This window comes from Orbilia oligospora (assembly GCF_000225545.1).
Source record: "Orbilia oligospora ATCC 24927 unplaced genomic scaffold scaffold00173, whole genome shotgun sequence".
NCBI lineage: Eukaryota > Fungi > Ascomycota > Orbiliomycetes > Orbiliales > Orbiliaceae > Orbilia > Orbilia oligospora.
This window is the reverse complement of record NW_011645730.1, coordinates 939,461-955,185: the sequence shown is the minus strand read 5'-3', so window position 1 is coordinate 955,185 and position 15,725 is coordinate 939,461. Positions and strand designations below refer to the sequence as shown.

General features: G+C 44.4%; 5 protein-coding genes across 5 annotated transcripts; 3 read left to right on the top strand and 2 right to left on the bottom strand.

The window, feature by feature from the left end:
• Positions 1-185: 185 nt before the first annotated feature.
• On the top strand, positions 186-2,815 carry AOL_s00173g274 (uncharacterized protein; the record flags this gene model as incomplete). The annotated part of the gene is made up of 4 exons (XM_011128016.1): positions 186-212; positions 310-916; positions 970-1,711; positions 2,521-2,815. 4 exons carry the CDS (start codon positions 186-188, stop codon positions 2,813-2,815), a joined length of 1,671 nt encoding a protein of 556 aa, XP_011126318.1.
• Positions 2,816-4,603: 1,788 nt separating this feature from the next.
• Positions 4,604-4,945, top strand: AOL_s00173g273 (uncharacterized protein; the record flags this gene model as incomplete). The annotated part of the gene is made up of 1 exon (XM_011128015.1): positions 4,604-4,945. One exon carries the CDS (start codon positions 4,604-4,606, stop codon positions 4,943-4,945), a length of 342 nt encoding a protein of 113 aa, XP_011126317.1.
• A 1,403-nt stretch (positions 4,946-6,348) lies between these two features.
• Positions 6,349-6,867, top strand: AOL_s00173g272 (uncharacterized protein; the record flags this gene model as incomplete). Its single annotated transcript, XM_011128014.1, has 2 exons — positions 6,349-6,727; positions 6,812-6,867. The coding sequence occupies 2 exons, from the start codon at positions 6,349-6,351 to the stop codon at positions 6,865-6,867; spliced, it is 435 nt and encodes a 144-aa protein (XP_011126316.1).
• A 196-nt stretch (positions 6,868-7,063) lies between these two features.
• On the bottom strand, positions 7,064-9,241 carry AOL_s00173g271 (uncharacterized protein; the record flags this gene model as incomplete). The annotated part of the gene is made up of 6 exons (XM_011128013.1): positions 7,064-7,294; positions 7,353-7,644; positions 7,704-7,846; positions 7,906-8,113; positions 8,179-8,882; positions 9,017-9,241. 6 exons carry the CDS (start codon positions 9,239-9,241, stop codon positions 7,064-7,066), a joined length of 1,803 nt encoding a protein of 600 aa, XP_011126315.1.
• A 2,305-nt stretch (positions 9,242-11,546) lies between these two features.
• AOL_s00173g270 (uncharacterized protein) lies at positions 11,547-12,029 on the bottom strand (the record flags this gene model as incomplete). Its single annotated transcript, XM_011128012.1, has 1 exon — positions 11,547-12,029. One exon carries the CDS (start codon positions 12,027-12,029, stop codon positions 11,547-11,549), a length of 483 nt encoding a protein of 160 aa, XP_011126314.1.
• Between the last annotated feature and the right edge of the window lie 3,696 nt (positions 12,030-15,725).

The window sequence follows — 15,725 nt, the reverse complement described above, 5'->3', positions numbered from 1 at the left end:
CGGTGACACCCCGGAGGTCTGTCGCACAGACGCGCCGTCATCGCAAAACGCGGGAATCCTTCTGAGCTGAGCGCAGTCGACTCATAATGCATCGCATTGCACTGTCCCGACTTCAACCCCTCAATAATCTTCTAACAGGTATAGATCAGGAAGACGAGACTGATTAATCTTTTTGGTTCTTCATAATGTGTGGACGATACGCAATGGCCTTAGTATGTCTTTTCCCACATATTTATCTACCCCTCCTTGTTCGCCCCTTGAGTTTATAACGTTTAACTAGATCCAGTTGCTAACCATAACCAACCCCAGGGCCGTCGTGAAATCCGGAATGCCCTCCACGATGCTGGTCTTGAAATCGACGAAGACGAACTGGACGTCGACCGAGTCCGAGAATCTTATAACGTTGCACCGGGATACTACGAACCTATATACCGTGCTGTCAGCGAAAATGCTGGCCCGGCCGACAATGATGCCGACCTTCCAACTGCTAGTAGCGGCGATCCAGATGACGGAGAATCAGAAACCATGGATGAATCGCACGATGGTGGCAAAGATATTACAAGGACGACAGAAGTGACAGATAGTGGCAACATATTAAATGATTCGCTCTCCAAGTCTAGCGATGGAAAAGTCAAATACGTTTTATCAGCAATGAAATGGGGATTGGTCCCATTCTGGACGAAGCGAAACCCAGGTTACTCTTCAATGTTAAAGACAATAAACTGTCGCGATGACTCCTTGTACGATAACAAGGGAATGTGGACATCGATGAAGAATAAAAAGAGATGTATAGTTGTCGCGCAGGGTTTCTTCGAGTGGTTAAAGAAGGGCAAGGATCGGGTCCCACACTTCACAAAAAGATCGGATGGACAACTATTATACATAGCCGGACTATGGGACTCCGTCAGATATGAAGGTATTACTCCTATAAGATCCTCGATGAAGTATTTACATCTAATACCATGCTAGACTCAACAGAGGAACTCTACACGTATACAATAATTACAACTTCCTCCTCGAAACAACTCAATTTCCTCCACGACCGCATGCCAGTGATATTTGAACCCAATTCTCCACAAATAAAGGAATGGCTCAACCCTTCTCGTGTTTGGGACTCCGGTCTCCAGAAACTTCTTCAACCATTCGAAAAACAGGGTCTAGAGTGTTATCCCGTCAGAAAAGAAGTCGGGAAAGTCGGAAACAACTCACCAAGCTTTATCGTCCCATTGGACAGTGAAGATAACAAATCAAACATCAAAAACTTCTTCTCAAAAGGTGGCAAACCTTTACAACCTTTTAAAGAGCCAGAAAAGCCGTGGACAAATCCAAAGAGATTATCACACGTTGATAGTGATAACAAAATGGAGGCGGAAGACGTAAAGGAAGAGGATACCAAGCAGGAGGATAATTACATAGAAGAGGATGATATCAAGGAAGAGAGTTTAGCACAAGATACAGATTTCATGGAAGAGGCACATTCGGATACACCTATGGAAGATGACCTAAACCTCACATTAAACCCAGATGAGGCGGATTCTAGTACACCTCTGCCCCTTTTACCATCGCCCTCCAAAAGTCCGACCAAATCGAACCCAACAACACCGCTCCACCCCGCCCCTAAACGCAAGTTGTCGGAAATATCATCAGATGACACTGAGCCGCCAATGTCCTCGCCGATCAAAACCCCTTCACCAGTGAAGAGAGAGCAAAGGTATTACAGCAGTACCAGCACAACGAATAACCCAAAGAGGGGAGCAAGTGGCACGCCAAAAAAGTTAAAGAGAGGGGTATCAAGGAAGGAAAAAGGAAGCCAAAGCATAACAAATTTTTTCTCTAAAGTATAGGCTGTGCTTTTTCTTATGTTTGGGAAGTTTGGCGTTGGTATGGAGTTTGTGCGCCTGGTTGGCTTATTACCCTGAAATGCCGTTGTAAAGGTATATTTGTAACTTTGGTTTTCCTTTTCCTTAGCAATTGGGTTTTAAAGATTTGGAGAGGTGTTAGGCGATACTGTGCTTTGCATGTGTGTATATATGGCGAAGTTTGTCCAACAGATATCCAACATAACATTGAGGACTGGAAGCCTCAGAGAGAGTTGGATATCTATATTACGAAGCATTCCTGCTCGTGTCCCCAACTACTTGTTTCAAAATTTTGGTTAATCCGGCCCAGACCTTTTTTAAGCTGCTTATCGGCGGTAGTGGTGGGTAACATTAGCCCGTCGAAAGTGGCGATCTGTCACATAGAATTTAGGGAAGATATCCTGTAAAACCGCAGCAAGGAGACCTGAACCTTTTGCTTTGGCTCCCCATCCATTAACCTCTAAGCCTACTCGACCCAAACTCGAATCAACCCATGATGTGGGCGTTGCCGCGTGGATTCCTACAAACAACCTCCAACTTGCTATCCTCCGAATTCGTGAAGGTGCTGAGTTGACCGGGTCCTCCAAAGAGAAATGTTCAAGAGCCTCTTTATTTTTCTTCCCCTCTCTTTCTCCACCGCTTATGCGCAGTTATCCCATAGATACAAGGATACGGCACTTCTTACCATCCGCTCCAAACCTAAATTCGCGGGTGAAGGTTACGATAAGATACCAATATTAAAAGACGCAGGTGCTGTCTCAACAATATGTTTTGAGCTTCCTGATCCTGCAACCGGGAAGCCACCGTTTAAGATAGAAGCTGGCTCGGTAGCTGTTACCGGTGCCTTTTGTGAGTTTTGGGGGGATTTGGGATGCGCAGGAACTCCAAAGTTTGGTGCTAGGGATGGAGATGTGTTAGATGATTTAAAACTGGTTCCTGGTGAGTATTCCTGGTAGATATATCTACTAAAAACCCACAATTCGGCGAGCCAACTGAGAATAATGCACCCTTAGAAATCGAAGAGTTATATATATTTTATCTAACAATCATCTATTAGATAACTACATCGCGAGCTACTCGTGTTTTTTTTGACCCGATTGATTACACTGTTTTGATATATTCACAATATTAATACTCGACCGGGCTGACGCTTATGCACTTATCATATGACTGTCTTTTCTATGTATATATTTCCAGCGTATTCGGTCAGGGTATACTATTAGCGAGTATTACTCACCCCTTCTAATTATTATCGCGATATCGGTGCGCGGCCATGGTACCTTGTTCATTAGGATGTTCTAAGATCAGTGGTGATGTATTAATGGGGGTCGGAAGCCAAACATTAGCTTTATATATTCTCAATTCATGAATGTACCTATCAAGCGATCCTAAGTCGTTGATGTAAGATTTATAAATTTACCGTTTATCATTAAAAGTAGCATGACTACCTAGCTATCTTGGGGGACGGTCGATCAGGATGTTTGGTCAGCGCGCAGCCCTATATATTTTGAGATGTGTATATATAGTCTTGAGTCGAATTGAATTTATAGTATCTACATCACGATCACGACTGGTTGGCTTTATAAACTTTATACCAGTACTACACTATATGGACATACGATTTCGCAGCTAGTTCACAATGTCAAATATCTTACACATACAGTATTAGTCCGATCGTCAATCAAAATCAAGGCAATACTTTGCAAAGTGTAGGTTATATATATATTGTATCACATATTTGCCCTTGGTCGCCTCCACAGACTCATCAGGCTCCAGCTTCCTCGGTATCATCGTCTGAATATGGTATTTAACATTGTAGGAATACTCTTCGAATTGTGGTTAAGGCGCAAACTGGAAGATGCTACAAATATGTAATTATGTACGTGCGTTTCAGCTTTCCCGAATATATAGACATATACAGACGTTTTCAATCTGATCTTGTTGCCTTAGGAAAGTTCGAGAAGCCAAAATATGCTTGGTATACCATGCAAGTATGTACATATAGAACGTTGGTTTGCGCATTCGTGGCTAGCTTAGAGATTGGTTCCATCTTAAGTTAAGGCGACCCATACCTAGAACCGGCTTGCTATTAGCTGAGTTCGAGAGAGCTCACATCTCCTTTTTAATCGTACGGTTAGTGGCATAGATTTTAGTATACTTTGAGGTGTGTACATTTCCAGAATTCTGGCAACGAGACGTCAAGACCAACCCAACCCAACTCTTGCTCAGCCTATTTTAATCCTTTGAGATCGAGGTCTTAGGCACGCCGACGAATTTGAAGTTCGGGCCAAGACCTTGTAGCCCATCAGGTATAATCCCAGAGATCTATGGTCGAGAGCTCAACTGCGATCAAATTACCCCCTTATGTTGATCTCTCAAAATTGCAAAATCGATTCACTGACAGTCTGCCAAATTGAATGCAGAAGTCATCCACGATTGTCATGATCACTACTACTTTTTCATGATCAGAGCACGCCAGATTCTAACCTGTTACACGCTTATCCGCATATATGGTTATCAGCATATATGACTCCCTCAAAAATAAGATCTTAAAATCTCAAAGGGCGCCGGCTCATGTTTTTCTATGTTACAAAATATATCTCAACATGAATCGTATAAATCTTTTTATTAATATTTTGATATCCGTTTTTCTTCTTATTATATATCCCTATCCTACTCAAAGTCAACTATCACTGTCCATAAGAATGCACCAATGCGCCATCGCCTTCTTTGAATTTGATAATATGAATCGCGACGCTGCAGATCCAGGCGAGACAGACGGGCAGTTAGCAATCTGGAAACCAGATATAGACCCGTTTTGCGAAGTCAGCAAAGGTCCGGAGGCGAAATGTTGTATTGGGGATCTAGAAAAATACTTTCCCGGGTCCGACAAAATCTTTGGTGAGGGGGGAAAGATCGGAAGTATTGCGTCGGATGGGTGTACTTGTTTTGTTTTCCCGACTTCGAATAATTGTACTGGAGACTGGAGCTTCTTGATGCAGGGAACAAGTTATACAGTGCCAGAGCCCGTAGACTATATGAGAGATGCAAACAACTGTAAGTGGGAGAATTCTGAAGTCTCATAGACCCTTTGTCCTCTTAAGTTCAAACTGAACTATGGCTAAAACATACATTATTATTTATATAATACTGCAGTGCGTAAAAACTCCAATACAACGACGGCCAAGAGCATTCTATGCTACTGGGATAAAGTTCAAAATATGGAAAGACTACCGCCCAACCCACCGCCTGTCGCATGAATGGCAAACTTTCAAACATATGGCTTTTGTCTGGCGATTAAACTTAGCACTATAGTACTAATATTCTGGAATTTACGATGGCAAAAGTTGGTTTCAACTAGCTCGTTAACGGAGATTCACAGGGCAGGTCTTCCGGATCCCCAGGTGGGCACCTAGTAGATCTAAATTGCTGTATTTACATTTTTACTTTAGATATTTGGCTCCGTTCTTAAAGCCATCGACAGTCGAAAATCGGGTGATGATATTAAATCACACCTGTACCAGCCGTGGCACATATGTATAGTCTTAATCTTGGAACTAGAGCAAGCGGTACATATCTCGAAATCACCAAAGTCTACTTATACCAATACGAGGTGCCGATATACATATATATCGTTGATGGCTGCTTCTTAAGAAAATCTCTCTTCGTTTGTGACGTATATTTGAATGGTCGCTTTCACCCGTCCGATGTGTATGTGCCACATGCGCCGAAATACCATAGCTTCTGAAGCTAGCTAAGATAAAAGACGGCTACGGTGCTTAGCATACATGCGTTCATTACTTTTTGAACCAACAAACAGCTGATCTTTTCGAATACCTCGTGCCGCCAGTATACAGCTAACATTAAAACAGAAACATTAATATACATACTAACTAAGCTGTGCACAAAAAGAGGACTAACAGTTGTTGCAGCCCGCGCCTTTGCTTTGCCAGATAAATACTGTACTTAGCATAGCATGCAGAGTACTGGCTATAATACTTAATATACAATACCGGTGGCAAAGTATAAGTTAGTGCCTTGCTAGCTAGCACTCCTATTTCACTTACAGAGGCATCTAGTTTCAAATATATCAGCTATTAAAATAGGGTGCCTAAGACCCCGCCATTGAAAAAGCCAGCAAGTCATAATACTCTCTGGACTTTCAGTTTTTATATTATTTTGCTGAACCACTTGACACTACTTGCAACTGCGGTTCATGTGCAAATTTATTCTAGTTCAATACCTTCTTGGCTAGATGCTTAATATTAATATCTATTCAAAACCTACTTGATATTCGCCATCTCCGAGTTATTCAGTTTCTTTATGACTTAACCCTCCTATATTCCTCTAAATCCTCCCCAGAATATAGATTAGGAATTGAAGGCTATAGCTATTCGGTCCCGTACATTAATTAAATTATTGCGGAAACAATTCAGTAGCTCTACCGGCCGAGCCAGTCGCCCTCGGGTTTGCATGCGTAGAAGATAGAATGGGCTACGGAGTATTTCCACTTCTACTTTTCCTTATCTTCCTTACGACTCTTCCTATCTGCCTCGCGGCCGAAACAGATGCAGAATGTTTTGTCGAACTCGAAATCCGTTATCTCGACACCAAATTGGATAGTATTGTCGGCGCTACCTTCAAACAAATTACACCGCCGGAATGCAAGGGCAAACAATGCTGTATAGACATTGCAAAGCCACCAGAAGAGAGCGCCAAGAATCTAGTTTTATGGAATACTAAATCTATCCATACTGGCCACTGTAATTGTTGGTTCTATAGAAAACCGGGCTGTGCTGGGGATCCGGTGGTTAGAGCATCCTCAAACTATGTACAGGAGGACCTTTTGGAGATGTTGAAGGTTGAACGTAAGTACTTATAACTATCGACCCCATGGCCATCCAAGACAACCATAATTTAGCTGACAAATCTCGATATTGATACATGTTTAGACGGACAAACCAAATATGATCGAGGGAAAATATCAAGCTTTGCCTGCTTCCCATAGCGTTCGTCACCAGGTTTCTTGATTCCAATGGGCTCACTAAGATCATCTACCCTTTTGTCGATATTGGAGACATTTGGCGGGAGTTTCTAGCCTCGATTCTAGGCGCTTTGGGGACAGGGAGGGTTCTGACTATACACAATATTGTATATATCATTGCTATTATAGATATACCTGCAGCCTGTATCAAAGTTGCAGTTTATAAAAGTGGTGCTGCCTGTCCATCCCCTCTCATATCCGAACCTGCAGAATACACTCGTCTTCCTCCATCATAATGTACCCGAATAACTTGACCTCTTCCAAATACTTCTCTCTGAAAACCTTTAAGCAATTTAATCTTCGTATGCCCCATCTCTCTAAGCTCTTCCACGACTGATTCCGCTATTCCTTCTTCGACAAGCACTGAATTATCGAGAGCCATACCACCGATCTGGTTTAAAATTTAGTAGTTTGCTTCTGAGGGTAAAGTGGGGGGTTAGAGAACGTACACAAATCCTGGGCGCATCCAAAGATACCTGCGGATTGAATCCAAATCCAAGCATATTAAGCAAAACTTGCACATGCCCCTGTGGCTGCATAAATCCACCCATGACACCGTAGACAGTATGTAACTCTCCATCCTTAGTTATTAAAGCTGGAATGATTGTGTGGTAGGGCCGCTTATTTGGAGCAACCACGTTTGGATGATCCGCTTCTAGGTTGAAGTTGGCACCTCGATTTTGGAGCGTGAAGCCACACCCTTTCGGAACAACAGCAGAACCGAAACCAGCAAAGTTCGAACTACAATTATCAGCAAGGTTCGGCCAACGAGTTTCTGATTCCTAGAGATGTCGGCTTACATAATGAAACTACACCCATTACCATCCTGATCCGTAACTGAGAAATACACCGTATCTGAGCTATTCAAAGCCGGACTTCCATGATCGAAATCGGCAGTAGCCTTCTTCGGGTTGAACAGCTTCGCTCTTTCTGCCAAATACCCCTGCACCGATGTTAACATTTAAGAGCTATAGATAAGTCTTACTAGAAGGTTTCTCTCACCTTGTCAAGAAGCTGTGATGTTCGGATTTTTAGCATGTGTGGGTCCGTTACATACCACGCAGCATCTGCAAATGCAATCCGAAGGACCTCAATGATACAATGTAGATACTCGGTAGAGTTATGCTTCAATTGCTCGATTGGCAGTATTGCTCCCGACTTCTCTAGCTGCTCGATAATGCCCAAAGCCATCAAAGCCACTATACCCTGCCTAAGTCACAAACTTCGTCAGTATTGTAGAACTCTTCATCAATATACTTCGACTATATCTCTTACCCGTTGGGTGGGCACTCCCAAACATCCACTCCAAACCTTTCCACGAACATTGAAATCGGTTCTACAAACTCACTCCCCAATTCCGCATGTCTCTTCAAGTCTCCCAACTCCAAGACGCCTCCCCTTGCTTTTACGACGTTTACAATTTCCTCCGCAATCCGTCCTTCATAGAAACCCTTCTTCCCTTCTCTTCCAACGGTTCTAAATGTCTCTGCTAGGTTCTTCATCACCATTATTTCGCCAGGCTCTGGCGCATGGACCTGGTCGCTGTATTGGTTTGGCGGAACAAGCATCTCAGATCCATTAGGGGACGCTTCCAACAACTCCTTCTCACCATTCTTCCACATTGCGGCCGTAACCTGTGACACCGGGTATCCATTCTCCGCAAGCTCGATCGCAGGGGCTAAAACTTCTGCCAATGATACATTGCCACTTCCAACTTTTTCAATCGTATCAACCCAAGCTGCTGCCGCACCTGGGACGGTCACCGCGTGGATTGAAGGCTTCGGAAGGGAACCGGAGCTTACTCCTTCGGATTTGACCACCAATTCTCTGGTTAATGCTGCCGGGGAGCGACCGGAACCATTGAGAGCAGTTATCTTCTTGGTAGAATTATTCCAAAAGAGCATGAAGGCATCCCCGCCAATGCCTGTAGAAGTCGGTTCGGTGACGTTGAGGGCTGCAGCAACAGCAATTGCCGCATCCTAGTACACACACAAGAGCGCGACAGCTCCTCAGTTAGCTACGCTTGAATCAACCTTGTCAGATCTAGTTTTGATACATGCGCATGTATCAAACATCCGCCAGAAACTTAATCCCAAGCCTAATACAGGTATACGGCTTCGAATTCGACTAATATAATTGGGAAGTGAAGGAATGGTTCGCTCACAGCAGCATTACCGCCTCTTTCTAATATCTTGATTCCTGCTTGAGATGCCAAAGGACTCGTGCATGATACAATTCCTTTTGTGGAATGAACTACACTCCTTCGTGATGCGAATTTGAATAACTCAGTAGCCGTCGCTGAAGGATACACATCATTCTTGTCAAGCCCGTTCGACATTGTGCCTATACTACAACGGTGTTGCAACAAAAGTGTTGTCGAGGTTGTTCGACCGATCTGGATTGTGAATTTGAGTGATCTGACTTTCCAAACTGGTCGATTCAAGTTTTGTAGGAGCATAACTAAACATATGCGTGTTCCTCGCGAACATGAGGTTAGATATCAAGACCTCAGTTGTACTATAGTTGAGGTGCCTTACCTTTCCATAGTACTAAACGTCGGACATACGCTAGTTTCCCCGGATTTCGACAACTACCAATTCATGTACAATTATTTGGAGGGCCCAAAGTTTTAGATGTCGTCACGGCTGCAGGTCTGCAGGATGCCTCGGCTATTCCCGACGTCGGCTATCCGACATTCGCTACATAGGATGGCCCGACCAACAATGCTATGAAGGATCCACAGAGTCAAATTTTCAAATCCATTGGTCCGATAAATCAGAGCTTTGACTTGAGCAAGGTGCGGATTCACATACCAACCATAGTCATACATGTACCTAGATTCAAATTTATAGATCAATTGGTTGTAGAAAATAATGAAAGCTTATACATCCATGTCTGTTAAACTGTTAATTCCATGACATATCAAAGAAGCTCAATATCATAGTTTCCCAATAGCCTCGACACTAGCATATCCGATTGGATGCCCGATTCGTTATATCTATTAAAAACTTACGTGCGGTTTGTTTGATCTTAAATAGTTAAATGTAATCTGTCGGTTTTATTGGTATATATCGACGTATTCTCAGGAAACATTCAGCAAATGTCATAAATTTGATTCTTGAACTCGATTACTCTCCCCACAAAAAAAAGAAAAAAAGGAGCGCCGATTACAACTATTGGCATCGTCACTGATGGCGAGCGGATGCCGCAATTGTCATCTAAAACGGGTAACAGTCCGAACAAGACTTTATCTTAGCGACGATACCTAGACTCATGGCTGACGGACGACATGACAAGACTGTGGAAGGTTTCCTGCGTTGTTTGTTGAATTTTGTCGTCCTCGGCACGTATCCGGCGAGCGACCCCAAATGTTTCGCGTAAATTCCGCACCAAAACATCGAAAAGCCTCATCCCCGACACCTCAGAGTCACTATCTTACCTTAAACACCGAAAAACTATTTCCTTGAAAGGAGGCCGAAAGCAAGGAACTCCAGATACCATAATTGTGATATCACATTCCTTGTAACGAGATCCGGCGGCTTTTTCTTTTTTCACAGAAAAAATTTTGTTGCTTCTGCTTTCTCCACAATTGTCACGCATTGAAACCTTTGCAATCCCCTGCTTCCCAGCTTTCGGCGAGGCTTTTACAGAGTACTTCCCCACAGTTTCTCCTCAGGGTTCACAAAGAGCTTTCAAGCATCGCATGGAGATGTCGAATACAGAACCCCACAATGGAAGAGGGAGCAAAATTTGCTCATTATGCACCGGCGATTGCGAAATAGAATCGGCGAAGCTCCTTGCTTTGTGTTTCCTTCCTTCCTTAAGCTTCCTTCATTCGCATTTATATTCTGCATGAAATTCGACATCTCCTGTGAAAATCTCTTGAAGTCGCAGAAAACGTCGAATTTCAAGATGCCAGGGAAAGTATGATCTTCTAAATTGATGAAACCAAGCGATATTGCAACCCCAAATTAGGTTAAATGACGTTTTCTTAGCATCTTAAGCTGTTCGAATTGTCAGATTGAGAATAGTGCTCACGCAATACCAAGAGCAAAAGGGTCCCCCAAATAGATCGACCACTGTGTAACGCCCTTCAGTTAGCAACCTCTCCTTTACAGCTACGTGCATATGGTAGCTGACAAGCAACCTGTCGTGCATTGCGGCATTTTGAAGCTCAAGCTTCAATTCGTAAAAATGGAGCTTCAGTTTCATCTTGATTGAACAACCTTGGAGAACGATCTTTTCTAAACCCATGATTTATTCGCACGAGACGAGGACTCAAGGGCAGGAGACCAGCCAAAGTCCCAAGGTACTATACACATGTACCTCGAAGTACCTTTCTTCCAGAAGCAGGAGGGCGTTGGATAATAGCACATCCTTCCAAAATAAAACGGTGTTCATTTGCAGCAGACATCGTGGAAGAATCTGAGCGGCTTCAAGGCGTCATAGAGCCGTCATTCCGCCATCCGAATTTCGCGGAAATTTTTTCTGAAAATGGGGCTTCATTCGCCCGAAAGCCCATCATACCGGAATCAAATAAAATAACAAATAAAGGTCCCGAAAAAGGCTCTGGAAATGCAGAAATTTGTGCATTGTATTCGCATGCAGCGAAGAGACAATTTCTGAAGCCTACCTCCAAAATTCTATGACGTAGTGGTCAAGAACAGACTGAACAAAATCCCTCGGTTGCCAAGGTACTGGGCTCCTCCATGGCTGGATTTTGTTTGCAAAAGGAATTTCTCCGAAGGTGCTGGGTACCCTGATTCAGGACCCAACAAAGTCTTCCTTGCCTTCACATGTTTTGCCTCGTCCATAGAAGGACAAAGCATGAAACCCCCAAAGAAAACCAGATTATCCGAAGAACTTTTTAGAGCAAATTGAAGTTTCTGTGCAGGCTTTTTGTCGGTAGTCTTCCAGACTTTCCGGAAATAGCGCACTCCTCTCCTGCCGTTAGGCGAGCGAAAACTCTTTGAAGAAGAAAAAAAGTCAATCATTTTAGGTTGGCGTCTATTTGAACAGGACACAATTGGACTTTTGTCTATCATTCGATAGAACACAGCCTCTTGTAGCCCATCCTCAAAACAGGTGCGCGGAAATGGTACCTGAAAAGTATGGTATGGCATCATCACGTCTCGTAGACGCCGAGGGACCACACCGTCAGATACTGTGGCAAGTTCCTCAAACAGCTGAGTCAGCCGTCAGCTCGAGGCTCAGCCATTGTACTAGCCACTTGCATGCCTTTCCACCCAAACTGACACCGTTTCCAGAACCCTTCCCAATCCGTATTGCTCTCTCGTAATTTCATCTCCGAGTTCCCGGAATAGACACACAGCAATGTGTCACTTATCTCTTCACGCCCCCAAATTGAGGGATAAATCGCATATTGGCTTGCATGCCGAGAGATAAGGCTGGCCTTGCTTCCCTGCCTGCTTCCTTGCAGGTTTCGAAATGTACCTACGCTAGTACTATAGTTTGTCCGTAGGCGGCGGTTCCGTGAATTTACCTATCTCTTGGTAAATAACGCCCCGACGCAACCCAACTAAAAGAGCACATGCCTTAGTTTGGTGCAGAGATATCGATCTGTGGCCCGAATGGGGAATACCGTCGTGTGGTTAGCACACCTGCTATCTCGTAGTGCCCATTCGACCGCAAAGGAAGATAGGAACCCGCCTATTACTGTCCGATTCCTTCACTCATTCTGATTCCATTCGAAGGAGAAATTCCACGTATTCCCCTGCTGTGACTTGACTTCAACCTCCAGGAATAGAAAAAGAAACCAACCAATAAGGGATTTCTTATTACCTAAGATATTGAAAAAAATTCCGTATATTGAGCGAGGAGCCATGCCTTTAACTGCAAGTTAGGGAGGATCAAACGGACAAAAGGTGTTGTGTTGACGTTGTTGGCTGGGAGCTGCAGGCGTTGATTGGCTGAAGACATTTCACGGGGAGATTTGCTTCTTTCCGAGTTGTCGAGACTTTGGTGGACTTCCAAGGAGACAAGCCTCGGACACTCATAGCAGCGGGAGAGAACTATGAATAGATTCTCAAAAGGAATAAAATGACCTTCTTCGGGTGAAATGAATGTGTGGGACTAGGTCAAGCCGTTATCTATCTGCCCTATGACATGACATCTTGGTGCCTTGTCCGTGTTTGGTTTGTCGACAGGTCCAGACGTAAGATAGGTTTATCGGTAGAGTTTCTCGAGCTCGGAGTAACATGGGGAAGCTGGATTGCGAGGTCGTAGCTAAGATTCCAGTTTGCAGGTCGGTTCTCCCGTTTGGGTGACCTTGCGTATAAGATACTAAGGTTATAACTGGTCGAAGATTGGTATTCTCTGGCCAGAGTCGACTAGTCCCGTGACTACAACGGCAAGCTTGTGTGATGACAAGCAGAGAACCAAACTCTGGAGCAGTAACTACTTAGCAATGTAGGACCGGAAGAAAGGCGAAACTCTCTTCACAAGTCAAATTTTTTTGTGTCGGAACGGACGAGGTCTGCTGTTTATATATCGAGGTCAAGTCAAGGGAGATTCCGGAATCAGGGCTCTGGACAATTGGCAGCGGACACGGAAAATCTCGCAACTGGAAACTTCTCAAGCTTGGGGTTACCTTCGCATGCGACGGTAGGAGGGAGACATGATGGGATTGACTATCATTTCTTTTTCGCTGTGTAAATGGTGGTGATAAGGGGTCCTCACTAAGAGGCTCAAGTCAATTGTCATATCTGTTAGTACGCGATATTCGCCCTTGGCTGGCTGGTATGGAGCTAGGTCGCCGGGCACAGCTGGCCATTACTCAGTGCCGGCTCAAAGGTAGACTCTCGTAACAGACATCATCCAGATTCGAGACATGAGCACATATGCGACCGTGGATTCTTTTGTTTTACCACTTTGCCCTTCCGAATCGTATTTCCAGGCGACTAAAAAGGTTCTATCTTTCAAGTTTAAAGCTGAAGCCTCAGGGCCTCATGCGACTCGACTCAGCTCGAGAAGATAAGCGTGGGGTCCGATCTAACCAAAACCCGGCCGTCAAACAATCCCATATCTTCTTGCACATACTATGCATATTTGCGACGACGACTTCGCGAAAATATTCCCGCGCTTGGATGGATCCCGATAAGCTTTAGTGTGGAGGTACCACACCTTTGCCGATGCTTCCTAAGTGACGACGTCGACTCGGGTGTAAAATGCGACGAAGAACCCCATCGACCGGGGTTCAAGGCTAAGACGCCGATAAGGAATTTTACATCTGGCTGGCTTACTGTTGCTTTTTTCTCCCGTATTTGTTGGTTTATTGATCTCAAAACCCCACACTCAGAAGGCTTCAGGCCTGGCATGAGGCTGTAATGAAACCGCTGGAAATGGGTATCAAATGGGACTGTGAAGTTTTTAGTTGACACATAGGATATGCATTCCTTTTGAGAGGACTATTTCTAGGTTAGGAATCGCCGTAAGGGTGACGGTAATGAGTAAGGTTGCTTAGTATTTGGTATTCGATCATTGGAGCGCAAATAGAAGCCGAGAATACTTTGAGGATGGCTCGGAAGAAAGTGTTACTCGATGTTATCATGTCAATATCATCGACCTTGCGACGCCTCGTTCTGGAACTCAGGTCTGGTTCTTTTTCGGACACCTGGAAATAGCCTGTACTCGAATTAGTGGCGGGGCACTGATAAGGAAAATATGCAGCAGCACGAGTCGACTGACACCACCAGAATTGAAATTGATGGGATTTCATAGGCCCTCTCATCTTCGAACCGGATAGGTACCTTTCGATGCGGAAATTTGGAGGCGAGGCTCTCGTGGACCCGCCGCGGTTAGACTAGGCGTCGTTTCAAGATGTGAAAACTATGTGATCCCCCATGAGAAAGACGATATATCGCTCATTTTCAGCGCCATGACTTCGGCATTGCGAGGGACTTGCTCGAAGCAGAAGAGTCGGCGATGCGACTTATAGGAAAAAAAAAAAAAAAAAAGGAACCTCATCGCATATTTGTCGACGGGTATGATGAATTTTCTCGGGCTCCGGCCTCAAGAATCATGGTTGCACAGACAGGTACATACAGCATGCGAGAACTTGCTTAAACAGTTCTTGATGTCGGAGATATGTACCCTGCAACGAAGGCAAAATTTTCACAATATTGCTTCAGATGAGGGGTAAAACAAATACACCGACGGGCCATGATAGCAGAAGGAAAGGTACCGACAAGTTACCCCCACCATGCAGGTCAGGAAGATGGAGCAGCCCCGCGTCTAGATATCAAGAGGTATCGACGGTACTGATTGTAGGTATAGAGCTGTACTCCGAAAGATGGAGGCAAGCTGGAGCTTAGCTATAGCAGCCAACTTCCGATCCTGGAGAAGGGTTTGCGTAGGAGGGTGAAACGGGACCCTGATAGGACTCTCTCGTCATCCTAATAGTCCCTCGCATGATATCCCTAGTGCAGCAGCCTCTAAATCGTTGCTCCGTAGTGCAACAAAAAGAATCTTCGGTTGGGTAGCCCAACACATGCAGATGATGGGTGACCCTGGTCATTGTGGCCGAAGTAGGAGATGTTTCTCCATTCGACGGTGACTTTGATTTCTTTGTCTTCCCAAACGTCCTCTCCCAATGGTGATCCTATTGCGACGTCGAGAAGCGTGGACCGACGATACATTGAGTCTGGCGAGGCATTCCACCGACACCCAGTGAAAAAATAAAAATAAAAATTTTTTGGTTTTCGGCTGAGTTTTATTTAGAATTGCCTTGAGCCTTTTCAGTCGGGTCCCGTTACATGGCCACCGATTGATTATTCCTGATTCCACGAGGAACCCCACTAGAA